At 37.2% G+C, this 26,123-nt stretch overlaps 2 protein-coding genes across 2 annotated transcripts in view; one reads left to right on the top strand and one right to left on the bottom strand.

The window, feature by feature from the left end:
• Nucleotides 1–2,240: 2,240 nt before the first annotated feature.
• On the bottom strand, nt 2,241–24,982 carry LOC140161193 (tudor domain-containing protein 3-like). The gene is made up of 12 exons (XM_072184642.1): nt 24,846–24,982; nt 22,145–22,229; nt 20,671–20,736; nt 19,571–19,731; nt 17,827–17,968; nt 17,142–17,262; nt 12,418–12,698; nt 11,520–11,754; nt 10,391–10,543; nt 7,018–8,225; nt 5,634–5,756; nt 2,241–5,234 (listed from the first exon to the last, which is right to left on the bottom strand). Exons 1-12 carry the CDS (start codon nt 24,875–24,877, stop codon nt 5,019–5,021), a joined length of 2,823 nt encoding a protein of 940 aa, XP_072040743.1. The 5' UTR covers nt 24,878–24,982; the 3' UTR covers nt 2,241–5,018.
• Nucleotides 24,983–25,142: 160 nt separating this feature from the next.
• The window catches only part of LOC140161191 (protein diaphanous homolog 2-like), a 63,814-nt gene continuing 62,833 nt past the window's right edge, over nt 25,143–26,123 (top strand). The window contains 1 exon segment of the mRNA XM_072184640.1: nt 25,143–25,435. Coding sequence (XP_072040741.1) covers nt 25,361–25,435 — 75 coding nt within the window. The 5' untranslated portion in view covers nt 25,143–25,360.

Genomic DNA, 26,123 nt, shown 5'->3' with positions numbered 1-26,123 from the left:
ATTCAATTTTGGGCTCTTGCCGATGAATGGCCTCCATCAGCAACATACCAAGATGGAGGATTACATAATTATGATGTAATTTCAAGTCGGTAATCTTTGAGTGTAATATCTATGGAATAACCCGATGTGCTCAACTTTTTAAGTCCCATGGATGGGAACACACATGAAAACGACATACTATTGCTACTTGATAATATTGGGTTTAAATGATTCTACATAAAGTGTCTATAAAGTTATGCACATGATTATAGTTACGGTAAAATTCTTTCACATTCTCTGTATCAATTAATTATTCAATCAATTATTTCATCACATTAGTTTCATAAAAACAGCTCAATTTCAGTTTCATGTGAGCATTTACAGCAATTCCATCACATATTTCTCTAATGACAGAAAATCTTAACCAAATATGTCATGTGCTACGTCATGGGGTGTTACTGTAAATTCAAGCCATACACCTTTAAGGTGGGTGGTCAGACCATGGAGGTGGTTAGATTTTTCAAATTGTGTTTTGTACCTCACATTGAGGCCTGTACCAACATCATCCGATTCCCAAGTTAAATCGCATTTGCGGTTTTGATATTAGAAGCAAAAATGGTACACAATTATGGGTGGTAATCATGTTTGGCGACTTTTTCGTTTATATAACATCTTAATGGTACATAATCCAGTCCTAAATTTCACTAGGATTATGACAAAAAAGTGTTCTTTCAATGCCAAAAACTTCATTTTAATAAGATAAAGAGGTAATTGAGGCTCCTTGAATAAATTCATCAGGTCTGTAGTATATCCAAAACAAAGAATTTCATCACATCAAGACCTGTCAAAACTTACGTTTCTGGACGTTTCATAAGGTTGATTTCATCAGCAATGTTGCTGTTTTTTGGATAATGAGGCTGTTGATCTGGTAACACCCCTTTAAGCAGTGGTGTTACATTATGAGACTTAAATTTTGCAATTCATTAACATGGTGATCTAAATGAAATAGCACTTGATAAATTCTTCATGTTATGTTATGACATTTTATTCCTCTTGTCGCTTAACTCAAACAAAATCTTAAGATAAATATATGTTGCTAACAGTGTTTCTAGATAACAATTAATGATAAAATGGCTTTATTCATGGAGAAAAGAACATAAGACTAGAGAAAATACAAGCTTCTAACTACAATACATGATGTAACAAAATATTATGTTTAAAAGAAAATATTAAGTACTTTTAAAGGAAATGGAAGATCATTGGAAATAAAATAACTCATTATACCAAAACAAAATTGACAGTTTTACATGTCAATAGCTTAGGTTACATATTATACTTCAGCTATATAATAAAGAGTTGCAGATGTGCCATCCTTATTGTTTTTCAAGATCCTTTTACTACAGTTTGATCAGCTCGTAATAGGCAGGCCTTATAACATCGCGGATTAATATCAATATATTTTATTTGGAGAATTGACTTGTGATATCTCGTCAGAAGCATCACAAAGTATTAATTGAAGTCCTATACTTTGTCTGCTTTATTTAACACACACAATACAGACCAGGTCAACTATTTCACTCTTAATGTGGGTCTTAATGTGGGAAAAGTCTAAAAATTCCCACCGATTACGAGCTGATCACAGTATATGTGGTCTATTCCCAAGTATGCAGGTGCTAGCAAACCATTCCTGTTTTGGGGTAACCCAAAATGTGAATTGACTGATTTGCAATCACCATATTTATTTTGTTCCAGGGGATTCATTTTAAAAGTCATTTTTGGTGGGCGCTTCAAAACTATGTCTATTACCATCTGGGCCGCCCATTAGGGGTGCCACCACCTGCAGGGAATGCGCGAATGCTTACTATCTTTTCTGGACGGTAAAAAGGTGCCACTGCAAAAACAAGGCATACACAATAAGTTGATCAAAATTGCTTCAAAATTTTGTCTTGAACAGCATCTGGATATGGAAAGTTGTTTCTATGAAGTAGATCCACTTTTAAATGGAATATCCACCATATGTTATTGAGGGATTTCATGTCAGGCCTTGCCGTCTAGATTTTAAAGGCTAGTGGTCGTATTTTCACCACTATTTCGGTATAAGCCTACTAGTAATCAAGTAGAGCTTCCGTCTTAAAACGGTATCAATGCATTTATGTTGAAATTTGCGCGCTAAAATTTGTGACTTTCTCTGCTTGGAGGGATACAGAATCGATTAAATGCCAAATTGGCAGATTCCATGGCTGATTTTGGGAATATCCACCATATGTTATTGAGGGATTTCATGTCAGGCCTTGCCGTCTAGATTTTAAAGGCTAGTGGTCGTATTTTCACCACTATTTCGGTATAAGCCTACTAGTAATCAAGTAGAGCTTCCGTCTTAAAACGGTATCAATGCATTTATGTTGAAATTTGCGCGCTAAAATTTGTGACTTTCTCTGCTTGGAGGGATACAGAATCGATTAAATGCCAAATTGGCAGATTCCATGGCTGATTTTGGGAGATTCGCAGCGAGTGATATTTAGTGGAAAAATGCTCACAACAAATCGAGTTTGGGCAAGGCCTGCATGTAATCAGTTTTGAGGCCAAATGAACCATTAACTTAAGACATGAAAGCAAGCTATTGACAATCAATACTGATAATACTAAATACAAGTTCTGACCTAATCTAGTAAGATTATTGCACATGATAAGGAATACACAGAGGCTTGATTAAGGGATGAGGGCAGAATTGGTTGTGTCATCTTGAGACCACGCCACAAGGTGGGGTCAACTGTGAAAGATCACGATGTGATCAACAAGTTATCTCCATCTTAGTTGTTCTTTACCCAGTATCAAATAATCTAGGAATTCTAATTCTAAAAAAAATAATAATCTTATACAGTCCAACCCTCCCTTATCTGGACCTCTTTTATAAATCTATTATCCGCGGCCGAATAATTTTAAATGGAAAAATGTTTTTCAATGGCACGGCACCCGATTTTGATGCTATGAAGCATTGGAACAACATGTGTTGTATACAGCATTGCGTTATATATGTGACATGATCTGGTCCATGGGGTCAAAGGCGGCAAATTTGAAATTGAGATAAAGGCAAAAATATGGAGTAAAAAACAATAAAATACATAACAAAATACACATCACAAAACTTCATAGCTTTAGGACAAAGTATGATAGATCTTTCAGTATATGATAGCCTAATGTTTGTATATTATAAGTGACTCAATTTTCAAAAATGTGTCCTCTGGCCCCCATGGAGCAGATCATGTCACATATTGAAATATCATCTTTTTAGTGTTATCCCATTGTTTACGTTTACATTAAGTAATTTTTGTTGCCCCAATTTTATCACTTTGGACATTCATTGCAAAATTACACATTCACTTATCCAGATTTTTCACTTATCCAATGCTTGGTCCAATCCTGGCTGGATTAACGAGGATGGACTGCAGTTGTGATTCTGTAGATAATTTTGTGAAAGCAGATTCACTGCATAATAATCAAACCTCTCTATGCTTTTTACCTTTCAGAGCTTGGTACATGTATCACATTTGATATTAGACTTGAGACCTTGGCCAACCTGTGGTCTTTGGGTGAAGCACAGTGAATCAATGACATTGAGGCTGAAGTGGGGGTGGTCAAATCACAGTCAAGACACTGGAATATTCCAGCATACATCCCCTATAGAAGACATGGCATTAATCTTCTACACAGAGAGTACGACTTTCAAATGGGGTTACCTAAACGGGCAACTCCATTTGAAAGCTACAGGCTGTATCAAAATGATTGGTACACATCAGTTTTGATGGTTATAAAAAAGCCTGCTTCTTCCAAATGCAACATAGGGTCTTCTTAAAATGACCTTAATTTATATTTATATGACTGTTCATGACATTTATCAACAAATTATGTGGATCCTATGTTGCATTTAGATGTGGCAGTAATGTCCATATCACTAAAATATAATGGGTACTAATTATTTTGATATACACCCCCTGTGTGTGAGATCAAGGTCATGTCTTTCATGGGGGGGGGGGGTGGATTTCAACTGGAATATCCCAATACATGCCTTTATTTATGTGTGGCTTAAGTTATACACAAGAATAGAACTTTGCTGAGTAACTGTCTGCTACAAATTGGCTTCATTTCAGGGTTAGTTTTGATTTACAGATAAGGGAGTCAACTATACATGCATAATTTCTCTGTTCTGTGAAAACTAGTTTCATTAAAATGTATATTTTACCTGCAAAAGATATTCACAGCATCCCACAACAATGCTTTCAGCCCTTATCTATAATTTGTTTAACACTAATGCCAAAGTTCCCATAAACCTACACAAAAGGAGTAACCTACTATGCACTGCTCCATTCATAAATACTCTTATCCTCCTGTATTCAGTGCTAATGTTTAAAGCCCAAGACCTAAACAATAGCATAATTATGTTTGATTGCATATGGTTACCATCCATTCAGTAAACCAACCTTACACCCACAAACTATGCGACAGACTTCGCTTGGGAATTGAACCTGGGACCCCTCACGATCATCAACTGGTAGTAAGTGGGGCTTCGCTGGCCTGGCCAGCGATCCCGTGCGTATGACTTGGGGTGATTGTGTCATGGCATCATGTGGGATGCATGTTTGCGCAGTGGTTTCCTTGTAAGATTTTTTGTGGTTAGGGTTAACTTTTCTCTTGAAGTGTTTTATAAGTCTCATTGTTAATGTTAATCACAGCTGGGTAACCAGGCATAGCACAAGGTGTTTGATAATGATGCATTGTGGGATGCTCTGAATACCTTCTTCGGAATTCACTGGGAAAAAAAAAAAAAGATAACCATTTCATCCCCAGATTTCAATACATTCTATGTAAAAATAACTTTGTAATGTGACATAATGATATGAGGTATCCAATGACACTGGCATTCCCACCAACCATAACATCAGATAACTTTGCCTTGCTCTGATAGACACTCCCTTGGCACTGTTCGACACCCCGGAGGCAACATTTTTGATGGAGTTACGACACACATTTTTAGCATTCCCTCATCTTCTAACAGTAGGTGGCTGGTAATAGTTCTGAGTTGGCCTGTTAGGGACTCGTCTGTCATCCCTTGGTCGCCTGAATGACCCCTGACCTCCACGACGAAACTCCATCGTGTCACCGAGTGGACCTTCAAAGTTCTCATAGACCATGGGTACTGTTGGTATTGCCATGGTAACAGGAGGTTGAAATGGTGGTGGTGGTTGAGAAGTATCAATCTGGAAGTCAAAATAAAAAAAATAAAAAAACATAACACAAAGAAACAATACAATGGGATGAGGAAGAGGTTAAGGTTTATTGTAAACATGCTGGCTTTTGGAGAGAAAAAATATTCAACAACAAGACACTGACCTTGTGGATGCAGTTAGCAAGAGAAGTAAAAACCCTAAAAACACTTGTTTTGAAAAAGTTAACATTCTCAAAATAATATCCATGACTTTCGACATTAATTATATGAACTTTGATCCTTCTTCAATTTCAATGACCAAATTCAAAATTTCATAACTTTCTCATAATATTTGTCAAAATCCAAGGACTTCCCCTAATGAAAGCCCCCATGTTATGTGGTTCCTAGTGTCACATGTGCTACTAACAAAACTAAGTTTCTGGCTACTTACCCAAGCCTGTGTTGCCGGTCTGAGGTCATTCACATCTACTTCCTCACAGTTGCCATACTCCAAGTAATTGACCACACATGTCCGTCCACTGGGATGAACCCCAGTTACCATGGCATTGTAGTACTACAGAGAAATAACAACAACAAAATACAACTCTTAGCTTTTACTTACTATTTACACATAAATCCACATCAAATATGAAATGAAATGGATGCGACTCTTGTGGCTTGCTGAACCAGATTGATCTGCCATTTACATATTTCTTCTGGTAGGCAAATGGTGTGAATGAGTGAGTAATGAGTGTAAATAATTTAAAGCAGGCAGGGCTAGAATGATGTCAGTGCGAGAATCAATCTTGATTCTTGCAGATGAATTTTGTGACTCATTTGATTCTTGCAGTTTCCAATGAAACATTTACGAGAATCAACTTTGATTCACAAGAATCATAATATCATCAGCACATACGCTGCCAGGTTCTTATTGCTGCTGACCCAGAGGTACACTGCCTTCTTCACTGTTACTCTATAGTATCTGTGTGGATATACTCGAGTACAAACATTGAAATAACACAAACAGTACACACACTGGTACTGATGCTGCAGTGGTATCTTAGAGGAGCCACAAAGTAGATGGTCCGCAGTGCATCTGGGGGAAACAGCAATAGGGATCTGGTATATTTGTAATATTTTTTTATCAACAGTCAAGAGTAACTGTAATTTTCAAATAGCATACTCGTTCAAAGAAATTTTTTAATATATCCTATTCCTATGTGCAACTCATAATATTGCGAGATGCACAAAATCACACTCCCAGCACAACAAGGCATGAGCAAGAGGGGTGTCCAGGTGTCATTTGGACGCCCTAATTTCAATTTGGACACCCTAAAATTATGATTTTTATAATGGAGTGAATAGGACGTGGACACCCTGATTTTGTAGAATAAGGTATTTTTGACCATTTTGGACACCCCTCTGGCCAATGCCTTGCAGCACAAGTTGCATGTATAGTCTGTATACCTTTCTCGAGTTGGTAATTTAGATTTTGCTTTTTATTGTATCTCTAATGTAATGATGGGAAGTATATAAAAGTACACATTTTCAGATTTTGAGAAAAACTCAAAATCTGATATCACTTTACCGACTCGAGGAAGGTATACAGACCATAGGACGATGTCGGCCATCTTTGATATACGGGTAAAATTACTTTATGACATTTGAAATGATTATTCTTCATGAGCATTTTAAATTCACCAGCCCCTCACATCCTAGATAGCTGCTATAGGCTTGTGCTTGGTCGCATTACTGGATTGGGCGCAGAGTGAAAAAATCTGACGTGCCCGTACGAAATGGTTATGCCAGAATATTACAAGGAAGATGAGACCTACCTTTCCATCTTCCCAGTATTTGGCTTGGCATAGATCACCTTGCTTCCACATCAATCCCTGAGGTGCCATCATCTGACCCGGTACCATAGGAGGAGGTTGCCCTGGCAACGGTTGGATGGGTAATGCATGATGTGGCGTCATCATGGTGACCGTTTGATTAATAATGGGATGGCTTACGGGAGGGGGCACTGACATCATAGGCTGCTGTTGCTGCTGATGAATAGGGGATGCAGTCCCATTGTTCATGCCTTGGTTATTATAGCCTGGCTTGGCAGAGCCATTGTTCTGTGCATATTGGACATCCCGTTTCACCTCTGGTCTGATGCCGCCATTCTGATCACTTTTAGAATATCTATTTTGCGGCTGTTGGTATTGCTTAGTGTCCTTATTCACAGGTACATACTTTTCTTGTGTGTACTTGCTTGACTTATTTGATTCCACATCATTTTGTGTTTTTTGTGAGGACGGTTGATTTTGACTACCCTGCTTTTGCTCTCTTGGTCTGTCCCTCTCCGTTCTGTTCTGGTTTTGCCTATCATTGTAGTTTCTGTTTTCATTTCCCCTTTCTCTCCTGTTATCAGAATCAAATTTTCTACCCCTATCCTCATAATTCCTCCCCCTATCCTCATAATTCCTCCCCCTATCCTCATAATTCCTTCCCCTATCTTCATAATTCCTTCCCCTTCTGTCATCATTAGGTTTTCTCCCATCATCAAACTTTCTTACACCACCTCTGTCATCATTATTTCTTGATCTTTTGTCCTCATAAGTTTGATTATTCCTTGAGTCAAAGTTCCTTGATGTTTTTTGCTTGTCATCCTGTCTGTTAGACCTGTCTGGTCTTTCAACTTTGTCTTGATTTCTTTGTCTGTTACCGTCTTGTGCGCTTGAATTTGTGTTACGGAAACGAGGTGGCCTATCATCATACCCTGCTCCTCTGCCAGGGCCAGATTTGAAAGAGTCCCTATTCCCTTTAGGAGGCCCATCACTACGATTACGTTGGCCATCCCTAGTTCTATCATCTCTGCTATCTTGATATCGGTTCCGATTTCCAAAGTCCCGTTCGCCTTGATTGCGGGGTCCTCTGTCGTTTGCGTCATCCTTGCCTCCATGGACGAATTTGATTCCGGCTTCTTTGACTGACTTTGGTTGTTCATTTGCATAGTTTCTTCTGCTGTCCCCTGACGACCCTTTGTTGCCTCTTTTATCTGTGTAGGAATGGGGAAAGAAACACACAATAGAAAGTCATTAACAAAATATTTTCATGGGTATTTTATAACACTACAATCAAGAAGACATCTATTCAGCAACTATTATAATTATTACATCACTCAGAATTGTCATATTGACTTTACTCAAATCCACAGACCATAGTAAGTGACATCCAAATACATTGATATTTGAACAGGGGCAGGTATCACATTCATGTATGGCCTATCATCATACCCTGCCAAGACCAGATTTGAAAGAGTCTCTATCTGTCTGTACACTCAGGCTTCTGCGATGCCTAGATTTATCTGGTCAGGGAATGAAAGGGTTCAGAGAACTGAGTTTACCCCTTACATTTCGGTTTTGGTTGTCCCCTTACATTTTGGTTTTGGTTGGAAGTGAGACACAAACCAAAGCCAAATTGGCTATCCTTTTTAACAGTATCATGCATTTTTTTATATTACTGATCTAGCCTCAAAACTAGGCCATGAAAGACGGAGGTCAGACTTGGTATATGCCCAAAAATCTGCAAGAGCCCCTGGATTTCTCGAAGAGCCCCAACTTTTTGCATACAACATTCTTTTGATTGTTTTTCCGTGATTTATTTTCCACGCATAAGAATGTTCATCATATTTTCGCAACATAATGGTGTTATATTTGCATTTCTACGATTTTGTCGTTGAGAGATATTGTTTTTGTATTCCATTATGTTTTTTCTGTGCAATAATCACTAGAGTGAAGTGCTGGTAACCTCTCCTCTAGTGATCCTTCTTCGTCATCTCAATGATATTCGCCTAGATGCATCTCATTATGATATTCGCATACCGCCATTGTGTTATTTACAGTTGCCTTTGATGTATGCCCACTTATTTCTTTTGGTTTTGCTCACATGATTTTTTGTAGTAGGCCTACATTATCAAGCTGATTTAGTTGTTGCTTTTCTTGTGCTTATTATTATGGTAGCCCGATGGTAATTGTTTATTATCATGTTAGCCCCATGGTAATTGCATTGTTGTTTATCGTTTTTCTCTTGCTCATTTACCTTTTCCTTTGCAATTCCCATCTCGGTTTTTGTTTGTATATTTTTGTAATTTTTGCTTCAAATATTTCCTTTTGCATTTTGCACAGTTATTTTGTGGCCTTTAGTTTAATCTTGTGTTTCCATTTTCTGTGCAGACTGCATTTTGGGTGTTCGTTTAAGTTTTTTTATTCATTCACATTGTTTGTTGCTCTTGGTGTACGCCCGTTCAGTCTGATTGTTTTTGCTCTTGTAAATTTGTTGTGGCGGGTCTATTAAATCATGTGCTTTTTGCTGTTAGCAGCCAATTGGTTATTGCAATGTGTTTATGCTTCTTCCGCTCGTTTTCCTTTTTCATTGCATTACCCATCTTGGGGTTGTATTTATCATTTATCTTATATTATCTCATGATTACTGTATTGTTTGTAATAAACGCCCTGGGGGCGCTGCATTTTTCCAAAAGGGGGCGTTTATTGGAAGTGAATTGTCTGTGAAAAAACTTAAAAATCATGTTCAATTTCCCGATAGTGCTCCTATTAAAAGGAGGGATTTACGACTATACATGATGGCGGCACCCAAGGAAAATGATATTTTCGTGGGAAATACAACAAAATTACACCTGTAAGTGCATGGAATTAGTGAAATTCTACCATAATTAGGCAATGAAATGGATGGGAGTTGAGTCATAATAGGTTTTGTCCATTCAATTTAGCGATCGTGATGACATGACTGATGCACATTTTAAGATTACCTACACGATATGGCATGGAAATGTTTGCATTTTTGTCAATTTTTCACAGAAAAATTGGAGGGGGCGTTTATTAGAGGGGGAGCGTTTATTACAAACAAATTACAGTATCTTGTTTTTCATTATAATTTGATTTTTATATGTTATCTGTACTTTTATTTTGTTTTTATATTATTTTTCTCTGTACTTATATTTTGTTTTTTAATATTATTCAGCGCTTTGTGATCTTTTTGATGTAATGTTCTATATAAAAATAAAGTATTATTATTATGCTTATCAACTTCATGGCAAAAAGACCTAGTAAGGCCACAAAAAGTTTGACCCTGTTTAAAATTGATTGTTAATAAAGCTAAGTAATCTTATTTTCAAAGTTACAAAATGCAATGCAATTTATTTACCTTTTGGAAGCTTGGATTCTAAGAAATCAAATAAAGATGGTGGGGCCGATGGAGCAGCAGACAAATCACCATCCTGGTCATCATCTTGATCTCGGCTCCCTCGTCCTCTGCCTCCTCCTCTTCCCCCTCCTCTACCTCCTCTTCTACTGGTATCTACAAAATGAAAATAATGTCAATGTAAGACCTTAAGCTAAGATTACCTACTAGGGATTAAACAGGAGCTTCTTGCAAAAAGTACCAAGGCAGTCAAGAACTATACAACTTCACCATTCTATTTATTTAACTTCACTACAAAATTCCTGGCAGCAGAGTGACTACATCGCAATGGAACTCTGCAGTCACCACCGCAGTAACTCCAGAGTAATCTACCACATAGTGGCTGACGGAGTCACTACAGCAGAGTGACTACATCGGAAACAAAGCAGTAGAGGACTATGCAGCATTGTCACCATGCAGCGACTAAAAGCTGCTGGCCTCTGATATGTCATCTGCTAGATCTCACATCGGCGACTCATGAGGAATACCACTGACTAGGTTACTACAATGATCCACTGCCTGTAGTCTGCTTGATGCCCGGTCGTTCAACTTTATTGACCGAACTGTTTCGAGAAGTCCTGAAATAGCCGATTAGGTTTCCCATCAGCAACTATTACAATTATTTCATGACTCAGAATTATCATTCTGATTATCTCAAATCCACAGCCAAGTAATAGTAGATGACATCATCTGGGAATTCCTTTACTCTTTCTCAACATAGCAATCTCTATAACTATATGGGGCAGTATGGGAAATTTGTTGCTCTAAACAAATATTTGAACTGAAGTGGGGCCCACCCAATTCACAGAAATTTAAAAATAAGCAATTTACTATTTCTTCATGCATATATTAAAATTCTTCAAAATCATATCAAATAAAAAGGTGCGAGACTGTGTATATGTTTAGTAAAAAAGTGTACAAAGACTGATCAGGTTTATTTCCTGCTTATTTCCAGAATATTTCCAAGCCTGCTGTATGTGCACTATACTGCCCTGAAACCCTACAAGCACTTTACTAACCAAGGACATTTACTGTGTGGGAAAAAAACCAAAACAAACAAATACATAAAATGGCACACTGATCACAGTCCTACCTGGTCTTCTATCAGATCGGCCCCCATAATCAGATCGACCGGCATAATCAGATCGACCTGAATAATCCGATCGGCCCCCATAACCCCTGGTCTGGGTCTGATTGGTTTGGTCCAATAATGTGTCTATTGCCTGGGTGACATTCCCTGAGTGTTTTTTGAGTGCGTTAATTGAGGCATCTCGGGTGAATCCCATCCCCATCAGCTGCTGTAGATCTTGCGAGTTAGCTTGAAAGCCCTGTTTATAAATTGGGAAAAAATCTCAAACAAGTAAATCAGCAATCAGGCGAGGATCGACACCACAAACATAGACAACACTTCCGCTCAAATCAAATGTTTTGCTGAATGGTCACCATCATACTAAGCTCTAATACATGTATAAAATCAATCAGAAGTGAAAAACATTTTTGTGAAATAAGTTTTTTTTGTAAAATAAAATAACTTATGAAATTGAACAACCCTGCCTTGAAGATCAGTTGAGATGTGAACATGAACATACTGAATCCATGCAGACTAAAGACCACTGTATTTTACAAGGAATTCTGCAATTGCAACAACACGTATACACCATTTGCTGTCTTTTGAAAAACTTTCTTCTAAGTTGAAATAATAAAAGCTAGTGCATTAGCAATTTCCTGACACTCTGAAATACCATGGGCATTTTAATTTCAACTTCATGACCTTCTGATTGGTTGTTAGAAGAATATCAACTATGGTCTATTGAATGAATCAACAATATGGTATAAAGGTGGTAGACCTGAAGAGAATTAACTCAGCTGAATATTTAGAAGCTGTATGTTCATTGATCATTCACATATCGTACTATAATTATCAATCAGAAACACTGTAAGACTTCCTTAGGGGATTAAAACTTGATGCTGTTTTTGGAGTATTAACTCACCCCTAAATCCCGATAGTTTGCATCATTTCTTGATCGACTTTCATCATCTCTCGTGCCATTATTCCAGCTCTTACTAGAGTCCATTGAGTTGCTTCTCTGTGTCCCTCCTTGGTTCTCTTTCCCCTTCATTCCAACCTTACCCCCGCCACCTCCAAAGGTCTTTCCCTGACCTTTGGCTTTTCGGACCTCTTCTATGGTTGCTTTACGCTGCTCTTCAAATTCCTTGTCTTGTTCGGTGAGTTCTTTGGGTTTTTCTGAAGATTCCAAGGATTTTTTTACCTCTGCAAGATAAAGAGTATGCAATACAAGAAGATGAACATTTTTGGAGGGTTTTGCATAGGCAGGCTGTCAATTAGGTCATCAACCTTCCAAGTTATTATCAGCAACTATTATAATGTATCCTGACACAGAATGTAATTTACACCTGGCCTGTCAAATCCTCAGCCAAGTAATATATAAACTCAACCCAAAACGTATCGAAACGATTATAGATGGTCAGATATATCGGGAACTGAAATATATAGCAAAAACTTATTGAATGTATATAAAGCGCAGCTTTCTCCTGCGCATTTTGATACCTCTTTTGTTGCTCTACGATATCATTTGGTCGAGTTATTGGCGCTTGAGTGGCTTCAAGTCGGATTTTGAAAGTTGCACTTAGCTCCTATTCAAGACCTTAGACGATGAATCCAGGCAGTGATAGACAGTGATGGTGGGCACACCAAGTATTGAGATGTCAGCAGAAAGAGTTCATGAGATAAGTCAGAGATAAGTAAAGGGTAGCAAGTATTGAAGTTGGAAGTCGAAGTCGAAGTAAAATAAAGTAAAGTTCATGGTTAAGTAAACAGAGCACATCGGTGTCCTTTGTCTTGATTTTGTGTGTGTGTGTACACGACGAACGCATTTGGCTTGAATAGGAGCTAAGTGCAACTTTCAAAATCTGACTTGAAGCCACTCAAGCGCCCATAACTCAACCAAATGATATCGTAGAGCAACAAAAGAGGTATCAAAATGCGCAGGAGAAAGCTGCGCTTTATATACATTAAATAAGTTTTTGCTATATATTTCAGTTTCCGATATATCTGACCATCTATAATCGTTTCGATACTTTCTGGGTTGAATTTAGTAATTGATATGGGAGAATTCAAATGGAGTCATGTCTAAGTAGGGTAGCTGAATGGTTCAAAGTAAACAAACTCACTTTAAATGTTGAAAAGACTAAGTTTATGATCTTTGGTACAAACAAAATGCTTGAAAAGTTCAACAATGTACATTTAATATATAACAACAATGATATTGAAAGAGTAGATGAGTTTAAATATCTAGGTGTGAAATTTGATAGCAAGCTGTCTTGGTCAGCTCATGTCGATAATGTTAGTAAAACTATTTCCAAAAGAACTGGCATAATAAAACGTATAAAATATTTCCTTCCATACAAAACCACTGTAATGTTATCCAATGCTCTTGTTATTCCCCACTTTGATTATGGAAGCATGGTCTGGTCAAATTTTAGTGTAGAGTACCATAATAGGCTTCAGGTATTTCATAATAATTTAGCTAGAATAATTCTCTCAGCAGATATAAGGACACCAACTAATGATTTAATGAATACATTGCAGTGGGTTAAACTTGATCAAAGATGGCATAATACTCTATTAATGACTGTTTTCAAATGTTTAAAGGTGAACCTCATTGAAAATAAAGTTATATATCAATGGAAAGCTTATGATGTCAGGATACTAAAAACAATTTTTTCCGATTTTTTTGATGGCCAATAAAGCTGAAAAATTAAAAAAAGCGAATGAATTTTTGGTCTTTTTAAAGCGCCCAAAAAGCACCCAAATCAATCGCGTCTTTGACCTTGGGAATGCTCGTGGACGTAAGCTCAGGGTTCGAGTCACGTGGTCCTGCTCGAAACATGTAAACAAGACTTGCTTCCTGTACTTTGCAAGCTGCCCGGCAAGTCTGATTTTCACAATAAAGCTTGAAATTAGAGGAATCTTCAAGTTGCTGGTTCCTTCTATATATATTAGAAATAATAGAATTATTGTCAACACGTAAATTTTCCGTACATTTTTGACAAAATCAGTCATAACTAGCTGGGTATAATTGGGTAATTGAGTTTGAATTGCGCGCTGTGATCAATTCCATGCGCAAATGCTTGCTGCTGCCGTTCATGTCATGATCGAATAACAAATTAAATACTTTCATGAAAGTTCATCTGTGTTGGTATAAATCATGAGTTTTATTTAATCTTTTGTTACACCGCCACGGACGTGATTCATACCTCGGTACCTTCACATCGCTCTTCAGCTTTCATCAGCGAGTGATACAGTCACTCACTCGCTGATGAAAGATGGAGTACCATCTGAAAATCCGAGGTAGGAATTAATTCTTGTGTTTGATCAAAAGTTTAAATCAAAATCAAAATTAAATACTTGTTTGTGACATTCCCTATTCTTGATTCATTTTAAAATATCTGATTTTTAACAAATATCGTCTTGCAGTAATCAAAAAATTTATAAAAAAAAAAGCGCCGATTTCATCAAATCCAGCCCATATAAACTTGGTTTTCATATTTAGCGCATTATGTAATACATTCTTTCCACACAATCACGATTGAAAGAAACAGATATTTTATTATAAAATAAATACAATTTGGGCTTGATAGACCATTATTTGATGGAATTCTGAAATCTGAATAAAATTAAAATATTGTCACTTGTGTCACGATTCTTTAATGATAGTACAATCAGTATCACGGTACTGAAAAGTGAACCATTCATGTTTTATGGATTACCGCACATGATGCGTAAATTGCTGCTGAAGAAGGGACCCGACAGGTGGTTCCAGGGTTTATGCACAAACACAGACTCGCTTTGTCCTGCTTGCGTGTGTTTCAGCAGATTTGATCAATCGTTATCTTATATTTGGAACATTTACAGGAATAAATTTTGCTAGTACAGTACAGTCGCGGATACTGAACACTCGGCGCCGGACTCGGCGACTGAGTCTCGGTCAGTCATGCACTGAGTTCATCCCGTATGTATCTCACGAGTTCGCCTGTCATACATGACCGGTTGTAAAGCTAAGAAATAATTTAAAAATCCTGTACATGTATGTACCTTATTCTATTCCTTCATTTTCTCATTGTGATAAGTTCAGCTCAACTTGGTGTGACGATCTGAACTGGTAGCACTAGCAGTTATTTTTTGCAATCTGTTTTCATTCCGGTTCTTTGGCGAATCTTTGCTCTTCGTGCTTTACTGTAATATTCCCTATGCATATTAGTGATATCGTGGATGGCTTGGCCTATCCCAAATCACCCCGGCCAGCACTTTTCCCATTTTTAAATCCACACACTTTATTCAGGAACTTCATTCTTGATTTGATCATGATGTTTCCTTCATGTTATTCTTATTTTATTGAAGATATTTTTCATGTAAAGTATGTTGACAATGACTGAATTCGTGCATAGGCCCGATGCATGCCACAGTAATGCATGGACATTGTGTTTACAATCAAACCCGGAAGTAACTGTGTGTCCCCGGGCTGACGTCATCAACGAAGCGCCCAATTTGAACGATTTCGTTTTGTAATTTAGGGGGGGGGTGCCAATATCCAATCTTTGCATGGAGATTATGTCTAGCCTGGTACGTTAGGCAAATAAAAAATATTCTTTTCTGCTTCCTGACATCATAAGCTTTCCATTGATATATAACTTTATTTTCAATGAGGTTCACCTTTAAAGAATGAATATCCATCTTCTCAATTTGATTTTGTTCATGATAACCATAATCATATAACTAGAAATCATACTTCTAATACATTGATTGTACCAAAATTTAAATCTAATTCAGGTCAACATACTTTTCATGTCAGGGCAGCCTATGCATGGAATTCTTTGCCACCGACAGAAAGAGCTCAGATGGAAAATATGACTTTAGGCCAATTTCAATCAAAAATTAAAGAAATTTAGGCCTGTCTTTATCTATATTTTATTCATTTACTTGCTTGATTTTTGTATATATAAATATAATTATTGTATTTCTGTATTTTGAATCATGGTATTTATAATTATCTTGTAGTTGATGATACCATTATACTTATTTGTAATATATTGTAAATACATTGTAAATACTGTATGATACTTTGTAAATATTGTGTATCGTAATATATTTTGTTGCTATATAACATGTATCAATGAGGGCCTGCTTGAAAAGCAGTGCTTGTCACTGAAGCAGTATAACCCTCAATAAAGAAAGAATAAATAATAATAATAATAATAAGTCCATCTGAGCAAAATTGTCATCAATCCCAGTGCGCCTGTTTCATGGCTTTGTGCCAGCCTTGTGTGATGCAGTTTTGAGAATACAGTTTTGTGAACATGTTTACTGTTGTTGTGTTAATGACATAGTTTCAGTTTCATGTGCAAAGGTCTTGCAAATTACTGATACGGTCTATTCTGAGTGAAAATATGGTAATGCATGAATATCTATAATGTGACTTAATAGGCTGGTAAAGAATAGGCCAATATGAAAAATTGATTGACACCCCCACACCTACATCTTGGTTCACCTCAAGTCTGGTAGTGACGTACATGTTTTTTTACATGTGAACGCTCAGATCAACTTTACGCATGTGATTCGAAACTGCAACCAGCAAATTAAGTATCTACATTACCACCGAACTTGAGGTGAACCAAAGTTTGGCATCAGTTATACCTGTCCTGCCATTTTTGCCAGTATTTGCCGGTTGCTTGACTCTTCCCCTCTGTCCAAATGGCACCCACGGAGGTGGGCCGCCCTCACCACCACCCGTAAGCCTGGTGTGCTGTGCCAAAGTCTGGGAAGGAAAAGAAATCAAGATACATATTTGAATGAGGAAGTGTGTCAAGAACAAGTGTAATTATGCCTTTTAGTGACTTCAGTTACGGGCAATGGATACCAACATTTCAAGGTTTCTCAGCAACTATTGTAATGTCTCATGGCACAGAATGCAAAACAACTGACCTATTCAAATCCACAGCAAAGTAACCTAATTGAAATCACAGAAACATAGGCATTAGGCTACATTGTGCTATTCCATTTAAAATCCACACTACCCCAGTGGAAGATTTTGGAAATATCTTCCACGAGGGGAATATGAATTTCAAATGGAATAAACACATTAGATAGCTCCATTTGAATTTCATATACCCTATGAGAAGGAATTCAACATGAATCTTCTACAGATGGAGTGGGAGATTCAAATAGATTTGGTTAATGTTCTAATTCCATTTGAAATTCATACTCCCCATGTAGAAGAAATTTCCATAATTTTCCACAGGGGAATGTGGATTTTAAATGGATTAGCCCATTTACCTACAATCAATCAAAATTTGATTGTAAAGGTATCAGTGGCACTCACCCTCTGCAGTTGCCACCGAGCAACCATCTCGTCCACAGTCCCACCTAAGCACTTTGCATTGGTGCTGTTGAGCAGTAGATAGCCCTGGTTAACACGGACACTCCCTTTGAGATGTAGCTTGGTACCAGGTGTAGTTGAGAGACTGTTACAAGAGAGCATAATTTAAGAAATTACAACAGAATTATTGCAACATTGCTTTAAAAAGCATGAACAATTAATTGATCACAATCTACCATTTCTCCGTCTAGAGTCAGCCAAGGATTTGAACCTGGGACTCGTGGGTATATAATAATATTTGAATTACTTGCAGTAACAAAATAACAGTCTATTTACACATACTTTACATTTCTTATACATGACAAAGCAAGTAATTCAAAATAATAACTATTGTTTTCAAAAAATAAATGGATAAATGCAAACCCCAAATAAGGAGTATGTCTACTACTGTATGCTTTATTATAGGGCTGCTAAGAATACGCAATTATAGTTATTTGCGCCGCAATTTATGTATTTTGGCTCCAATTATGCTTTTTTTTTGCGATTTTTTTTTTTTTTTTCACGGATTTGGAGATGGACCTAACATCAAGTGCTACCATCATTAAAAAAAAAAAAAAAAAAAAAAATTGGAAAAAAGATACAAAAAAAGTTTGTATCCAAATGGGACCAATTTGTAACTTGTGTTCACTTCAAAATCTATCTAAGATATAGACTTGTGTACAAAACCAATGCATTTTTATATCTTCAATAGACTATGCAGTGAACACAAGTTACAAATCGGTCCCATTTGGATACAAACTTGTAATTTTTTTGTATCTTTTTTTCATTTTTTTTTAAATCAACCACAAATGATTGCAGTACCTCACTCAAGGTCAAGGGACTCTTTAAATCCATAAAATATTTTTTAAAAAAACGTGATTTTTTTTTTTTATTTTCTTTATTTTTTAATTTTTTTAACGATGGTAGCACTTGATGTTAGGCCCAGGGACTCTCCAAATCCGCGAAAAAAAAAATTAAAAATCACCAAATTTTTTTTTTTTTATTTTATTTTTTTAAATTTTTTATTTAGATTTTGCGTTTTGGCGGAAATCACGGATTTTTATGCGTTTTTGGAAAATCGGGTGCGTTTTTTGGCCTCCAAAATCGCGTATTCTTAGCAGGCCTACTTTATTACAACACACTAGAAACCCTATTCATTTATCCATTCACTCAAAACTTGTTTCTTTCACAATTATGCATCAAATTTCAAAATAGATTAAGAAATACTACACCCTGCCCAATTTGTGCCTATTTTGCATTTTTCTCAAAATTATAGCGCATTGGTGACAAGTAAGATATGTATATTATCGGGGCAAGGACTACTGCACTGGAAATTTTATTTCAGCACAGACAACAGTTGTTGTGGAGTTACAGTCAAAAATGAGGGAAAACCAATATTTGATCAATAAATCAATAACTACTTGCCTTGAGTTGCTGAATTTTCAGTGCAGTAGTTGCAGTCTTTGCCACTATAATATACATAACTTACCTGTAACCAATGCGCTATAATTTTTGAGAAAAATGCAAAAATAGGCACAAAATTGGCCACGGGGTGTAGTATCCCCTTAATAACATTTTAGAATGTCAATCATGATTGCATTTATAAGAGTCAAACACTAAAATGCATCTTGATTTAGATTCGCAAAAGGATTAAAATCAAGACTCATCAAATGGATGTACTGGTTCCCCAAATCATCTGAAACCTTACCTTATATCTGGTATGCTGTGCATAACAAGTGAAAAGCAGGTGCCATGTCCATCGCTGAGTTGTAGCCGTAGCAAAGGTGGCGCAACACCTGAATCCTCATTCAACTTGGGCGCTGACACATTTCTTACTTTCTGGATTTGTACCACACATGGTCCTTGTAACTGTAGATATAAAAAATTTTACCTAATGAATTAGTCACAGGAAATGTGTAAACACTTTTGTGTGTTTCTGATCCACAGATGTATGTGCTTCTGTTATAAGCCTGATCAACTTTGGTTTTTGTTAATGTGCTTATCTACAGCTACCATAAACGTTCGCCTAATGGCACACATGGGGTAAATTTCATGTACAAATAGAGAGCTCCCTCCTCTAAAAATCCCAACAAGAATTAAGGGTATGTGCCCTTATTTGCTGGTGGGATTTTTATGGGAGGGTACTTTTAGTTTGTGTCTAAAATTCCAGTTATGTCAAGGCAAGGGAACCCATAGCGCCATTAGGCGAATGTTTAGTTGTTTACAGTATGTGTTCTTTAAGGGGACGGGCTCTCACTGCGTGAAATGTCAATGCATAGGATAATACCAGGAATACTTGCTCCTTCCAGCGTTGACAATTCTTTTGTTCATGGCAAGCGGAAATCCCCGGTAAGTACAATCCAATCCATTGTTTTACACACAGGCAAGTGCAATGAATTCCCATTCTGTGCTTTCTTCAAGCATACACTATGATGAATCATTCCTGGCTCTGTTCTAAGGTCAGGAGATCAGTGTAAGATCAAGTCCCTGTAATACAACACACACCATTTTTTGTTGCCTAGGCACCCTTCATATATGACTTACAGTCTAGAATTTTCAACATTTGCTGTCCTTTTACTAAGGGTATACTCCACACTATAATAAAACCCTCCCTTACAATTTTTCATATACAACATAGGACTATGGGAAAAATCTATAGGTGATATATTCATATCCACAGTCAAGTAATAGTAGTATAGTTTACATCACTTCACACGAGAACATACTAACAACCATACCAAGCATATTCCAACTGAACATTTTTTCTTCTTTTTGTTACAAAAACTTGGAGAGGAAAAAACCACTTACCAGTTCCACCTTTCCTTTGTTCAGATCAGGAGGGAGAAATTTCACTCCGATATGCCGCAGATCAATCTGTAATGGTACACAAAAATGTCAGACATGCATATTAATATACATCATATTGGCTATTCCACAGAATCCTGAAAATTGCATTTTGAGTATGAAGTAAAATGTCCATTTTACCTTGCTGTATACATGCAAGTTATGCCTCAAATTTTGAAGAAATAATTACTGGAAAAGTTAATGGTTTGACTACAAAAGCCATGTGATGCGAGTAACCATCACATGAGTAACATCATTTTTGACCAATCCTATTAAAACTGGAAGTCATGTGAGAATGAGATTTTAGTTAACACTACATATTCTTCCGGTCTTGAAAAATGTTACACAAGTAACCATTGTTTTTTCTTACTATCGCATGTATACATCATGTAGACGAATAAAAATTTGCTTTTGAACCTAGTTACATCAAGTATTATGCAAAAATGGCAAACAAATCAGCATCTAATTGAAGAAATTATATGGATTTAGAACAAAATCAAGCTCCTACAAATGTAGCGTGAAAAGCTGTGGAATGGCCCATAGGATTCATAAACTGTACAGGACTATATATTGAAGATTTTAACAGTACGACTCAATGTACCATTCCAGACACACTAAACCAAACTTCACATGATCCTATTATGAGTAGAAGTCAATGGTTGAAAACTGCAGAAATCAGAATGTACATGGATCGAATCCATGGGTTCCTACAGTCACCCATGGAAAACAGGGTACTGAAAAGCAGTACACCATGTCCATATGGGCCAAGGGATGGTTTGTTTACATGGCAATAATTCCTTCAGAATAGGCAATACAGATTCCAAACATAAAACTTACCTCATATCAGTTTTAGTTACCCCTAATCACTCCAAATTGACATGACAATTAATTCTATTTGCTCAATTTCATACCAAAATCAAGGAAAACGGGGTTTTGTTATTGCAAAATAACATGAAAATCAGAAAGGCTATATCTGGTCATTTGCAGTAGGCCACTTCAGGTAATCAATATTGGCACTTGAATTGCATGCTCAGTGACTTTCTACTCATTGTAAGAGTGAGAGTGTTGTAAACTTGATTGCATAACATTAAGATTGCCAACTGATATCCTTTGTATTTGAGTTGTCTGATGATGGTATTACTAGAACTGTCAGGATGTAAACATAACACAAAATGTCAACAAAATATGCTGTACTGCAGAACTCTATGCCTGTATGTGTGTGTCTGAGGGCCGATCTGAGGGCTGATGACACACATTCGATGGGTGTAATCAGAATGTAACAACTTTACTCATCTTTTTCTTCTGAAATCACTGAAAGATCAAAACCCACTGTTCATGTTTTTTTTTTACTAATCCATCATGTGCTCAATAAGAGTTACTTGGGATTAAAATATCTTGTCTAGAGCCAACAAGTGTGACCCAAGTTAGTGAAACTCACATTTAAGGCCTTCTTGATGATGTTGTCAACAGTAGGATTATCCAGTCCATTCCTGCACTGCTCAAGCCCCTCCTTGGACAGATGCCTGAAAATAAAAAAATATTGTGAATTTTGAATTACCTTCTGGTACACCAGCCAGAAAGAAATTACAACACATTGTCTATGGAGCAGTGTAATACACATAAACATGCATACATTGTACATGTAACTTGTAAACGCAAAATCGGAATCAACTGAAATTTTGTGAATAAGCTCTTTTCATGGATAATCTACTAAAAATATCATAAAAAGAGGATGCTAGGATCACAAAATACTCCTTTAATTTATCAGTACCCCCCATATGTCAATTTCACATAATGCAATGTTAAGTAGCCAGCACTTTTTCAGACAGAGGGTGGGGGAAGACAACTTTTAATGTTGTTATCAAAAAATAAAAGTTCAGCATAACACCTAAATTTTCATTTTGGTTTCTGTCCCTACATGTATCTGACGATCGATAATGTTTTAAAATGTCGGCGGGAATGTCAGTACCGGTAGTTCAAGTTGAAGTGAGTGAGTGGTTTTGTATGACTGTGGAAATCATCAGTTCCAATAATTGAAACTCCCCGCTCCGACAGGGAGTTCAAACAGGTGCTGTGCATGTGTTTAATGTGCATTCACATACACACTTAGCCGTCGGTACGAAGAAATCGTTGCTCCAAAAATGATTGCAAATTACACATTTGTAATCATTTTTCACCACAAAATATGATATGAAAACACAGGTGAGCAATGTATGAATATATCATGGAGAGGTGAAACAGGTCGTTAATTATTGTCAATATTAATATTTTGCGACATTTATAATGGAAATAATTAACACTGTAGACACCCTATTATGGCACTATGCCTGGGCGAGCACCTTCACAGACCCGAACGTAGTGAGGGTGCTTGGTATGTCCGCCATGTTTCAAATCCATGGATGGCCAGCATAATGGCCCGCAAATTTAAGCTTTATGAGAAGCCTGTTTTAGTTGCAAAATGAGAACACAGAGTGGCTTATCTTTAACCCACATTCTCAATCTCTCATGCCAGAGGTTTAAATAAAACGATCCCTAACTAATTATCAAAAGATCGTAAATGTAATTTCTTGAAACGTGCCGGCGAAACGATTTGTTTACAAGTAACAATCCTTGTTCCGACACCGATACCGTTCATTCGGCAAACCACGTGATCACTCAGGTGAACTAGGATTGGACGATCGATTGCGCTAAAGTTTATCCAGGTTACCGGGCCATGCTTAATGGCGATACTCGCGTCTTGGAAATATTTTTCAACCACGTTGCAAAATGATCGGAAATACACCATCAAGGCAACTCGATCGGTAAGCATCATTAAAACTAAGCAATATTTAGTATTTCTTCTTTTGATTTTTCCGATAAAATTGTAGTTTACAGTTTTGATTAGTTTGATGAGAGTGGATTTAAACACTAAGTAGACGTTGTAATTGACAGTTTGACAGTTCCGCCGGAGGATAATGTGAATCCATAAGATGTGGCGATCAATTTCACGATTAAAATCTTTCCTTTTTGGGGCGATTTCCATTTCTTGCTATCATTTAAAGCCTGAAAGCATCAATACTAAAGATAGGCTATCAGTCACTTGTGCAGATATATGTTAACATTGGATTCCATTTCTTGTTTATTTTTCACTGATGGAAACGCCTGTTCTGTTGTATCTTGTATCAATTGGTAGTATTTCCCACATATATTATGGCACCTTCTACAACTTGAGAACAAGTCCTCAAACGTTCGAAATTTGTAGTTACTACAACTGGGAAATCGTAGACGTAGTGAAAATGACGGAGCCACGGAGGTGTGAGACTGTGAGTACCTCCTCGGCTCTCGGGCTAGACGATCATGTCAGAAATTAATATTTTGTTCTGGGACTGATTATTCGGACTAAGCCATGGCATGGCATGATTGATGGAGTATCATCGTGATATTATTTATTATCAGCATCAGATTCATGCCAATACCCAGGCCAAATAAATTTGGATATCTGTCATGCCTGTCACTTATGTCTGGTTCCATACAGCAATACGCAGTATTGCTGTCTGGTAAGCAGGTACGAATAATTTCGCGTGAATTCAGACGTCGGAGCAGCAAACACAGGGGACTAGCCTACATCCCGTATCCTACTATCACTCAAACAAGCATGAAAACAGCGATGCGGATATAGTATCATCACCGGGACTGACAAATGCGACATTTTCAATGTTTGTACCGGGGAATTTCAGACACGGAGATTTCTGCAAATTCGTCCAAAGGTAACCAAAGGGTTGGGGATCGCATTTTTAACTATCACTAAATGTTTCGGAATTGCGGTTGGCTAAAATGTAGACTGTTTCGGGGACTGTAATTGGTGTAGATGTCACATTTTGAACAGTGAGCGATAAGTGACCAATTTCATGCTCAGCACAAGTGTTTATCTTTACTCAGGGTAGCCTGTCACTGTCATGCAATGATCATGATGCATTTTTGACGTTATGAACAGTCCACGTCATCAAGAGAAACTGAACTGTATCATCCTTTGTAAGATACACTGTAACTTCTGCAACAGCTTACTTGATGTACCTGAAACTGTTTCATTTGGAACTTATCGTTTTAGGACAATTTCACTTTTAATTTCGTGTATAAATAAATATTTTTATACGACTTACCAACCACGAGTGAGTAATGCTGCTTCCACCATTTTGGCAGTGACCACCTTTAATCATAAAATAACGCCATCTATTGACGAGAGTAATGATAAATTTCCTTCACAAACCATACAAATGTCTACTTTATGCTACTAAAGGATGCAGTTTAATGACGAGACCTATGAAATGCATAATTTTAACAACTGCTCTTATTGGCTAGTACAAGGACACTGATGAGACATTGACTACGATTGGTTCAGAAGCCGGGGTTGTGACCTTGTAGTGCCCTGTGATTGGTCAATCGGCTCACCTTAGGACTACTGCAATGTTGATGTTGTTGATTGATAAAATATTGCGGAAGTGATTTTATGGGTTAGCCTGGCTTCCGTGGATTGTTTCTACAAGATATCAAAATCAATTTCAGCGGAAGATATAACGGAATACACAAAGACTTGGTTTGTTATTGAAAGGAACTATTAGACTCATGATTTTTTTTTCAAATTGACTCAGATGAGAGAGTGGAAAATTAGTACAAGATGGACGGTCTCGGACATCTCACTGTAGATGCTGGAGCAAGTAAAAAAGATCAGCAAAAGCGATCAAGCAAGTTTGTAAGTGAAATCCATGTGTATGTCATGTATGTATGTAATAGTTGAGATCTGTGGATCACACACCCACATAGATAGATTAGTATCTACTTCTTTTCGTCATGACTAGCACATGGAATGACCAGGCATGTCATTCACCATGTTCACTGACTGACACTGTGCACTCATGCACTGCATGTCGGTGCCAGTGGTTTGTCAACATAACACATGCATGCATACATGGAGTGATGAACAATAGTCAATACCTAGTCCGAATAATCAGACCCAGAACAAAGTATTAATTTCTGACATGATCCTGTTCTGGGTCTAGTCTGAACTGTTTCCATATGAAATCTTGATGGCAAATTGGACAATTATAGAAGCACATGGTTCTACCCTGAGTAAAGATAAACACTTGTGCTGCGCATCAAATGGTCACTTATCGCTCACTGTTCAAAATAGGCCTACTAAACCAATTACAGTCCCCGAAACTGTCTACTTTTTAGCCAACCTCAATCCCGAAACATTTAGTGATAGTTAAAAATGCGATCCCCAACCCTTTGGTTACCTTTGCCTTTGGACGAATTTGTAGAAATCTCCGCGGAGTCTCTGTGTCTGAAATTCCCTGGTACAAACATCGAAAATGTCGCGTTTCTCAGTCCCGGTGATGATTGGTGATAGGTCTTTTAGTGTACAGGGACCCAAACTGTGG

The sequence above is a fragment of the Amphiura filiformis genome, chromosome 9, assembly GCF_039555335.1.
Source record: "Amphiura filiformis chromosome 9, Afil_fr2py, whole genome shotgun sequence".
Classification (NCBI taxonomy): domain Eukaryota; kingdom Metazoa; phylum Echinodermata; class Ophiuroidea; order Amphilepidida; family Amphiuridae; genus Amphiura; species Amphiura filiformis.
This window is presented reverse-complemented; position numbering and strand designations above follow the sequence as displayed.

Excerpts from the sequence above, each read along its gene's own strand:
- LOC140161193 (XM_072184642.1), bottom strand. The coding sequence starts at position 24,877 with ATGGTGGAAGCAGCATTACTCACTCGTGGTTG. Across the intron at positions 17,263-17,826 it reads CTCGGTGGCAACTGCAGAGG|ACTTTGGCACAGCACACCAG; the intron begins GTGAGTGCCACT and ends TTTCCTTCCCAG. Across the intron at positions 5,757-7,017 it reads AATACTGGGAAGATGGAAAG|TACTACAATGCCATGGTAAC; the intron begins GTAGGTCTCATC and ends ATTTCTCTGTAG.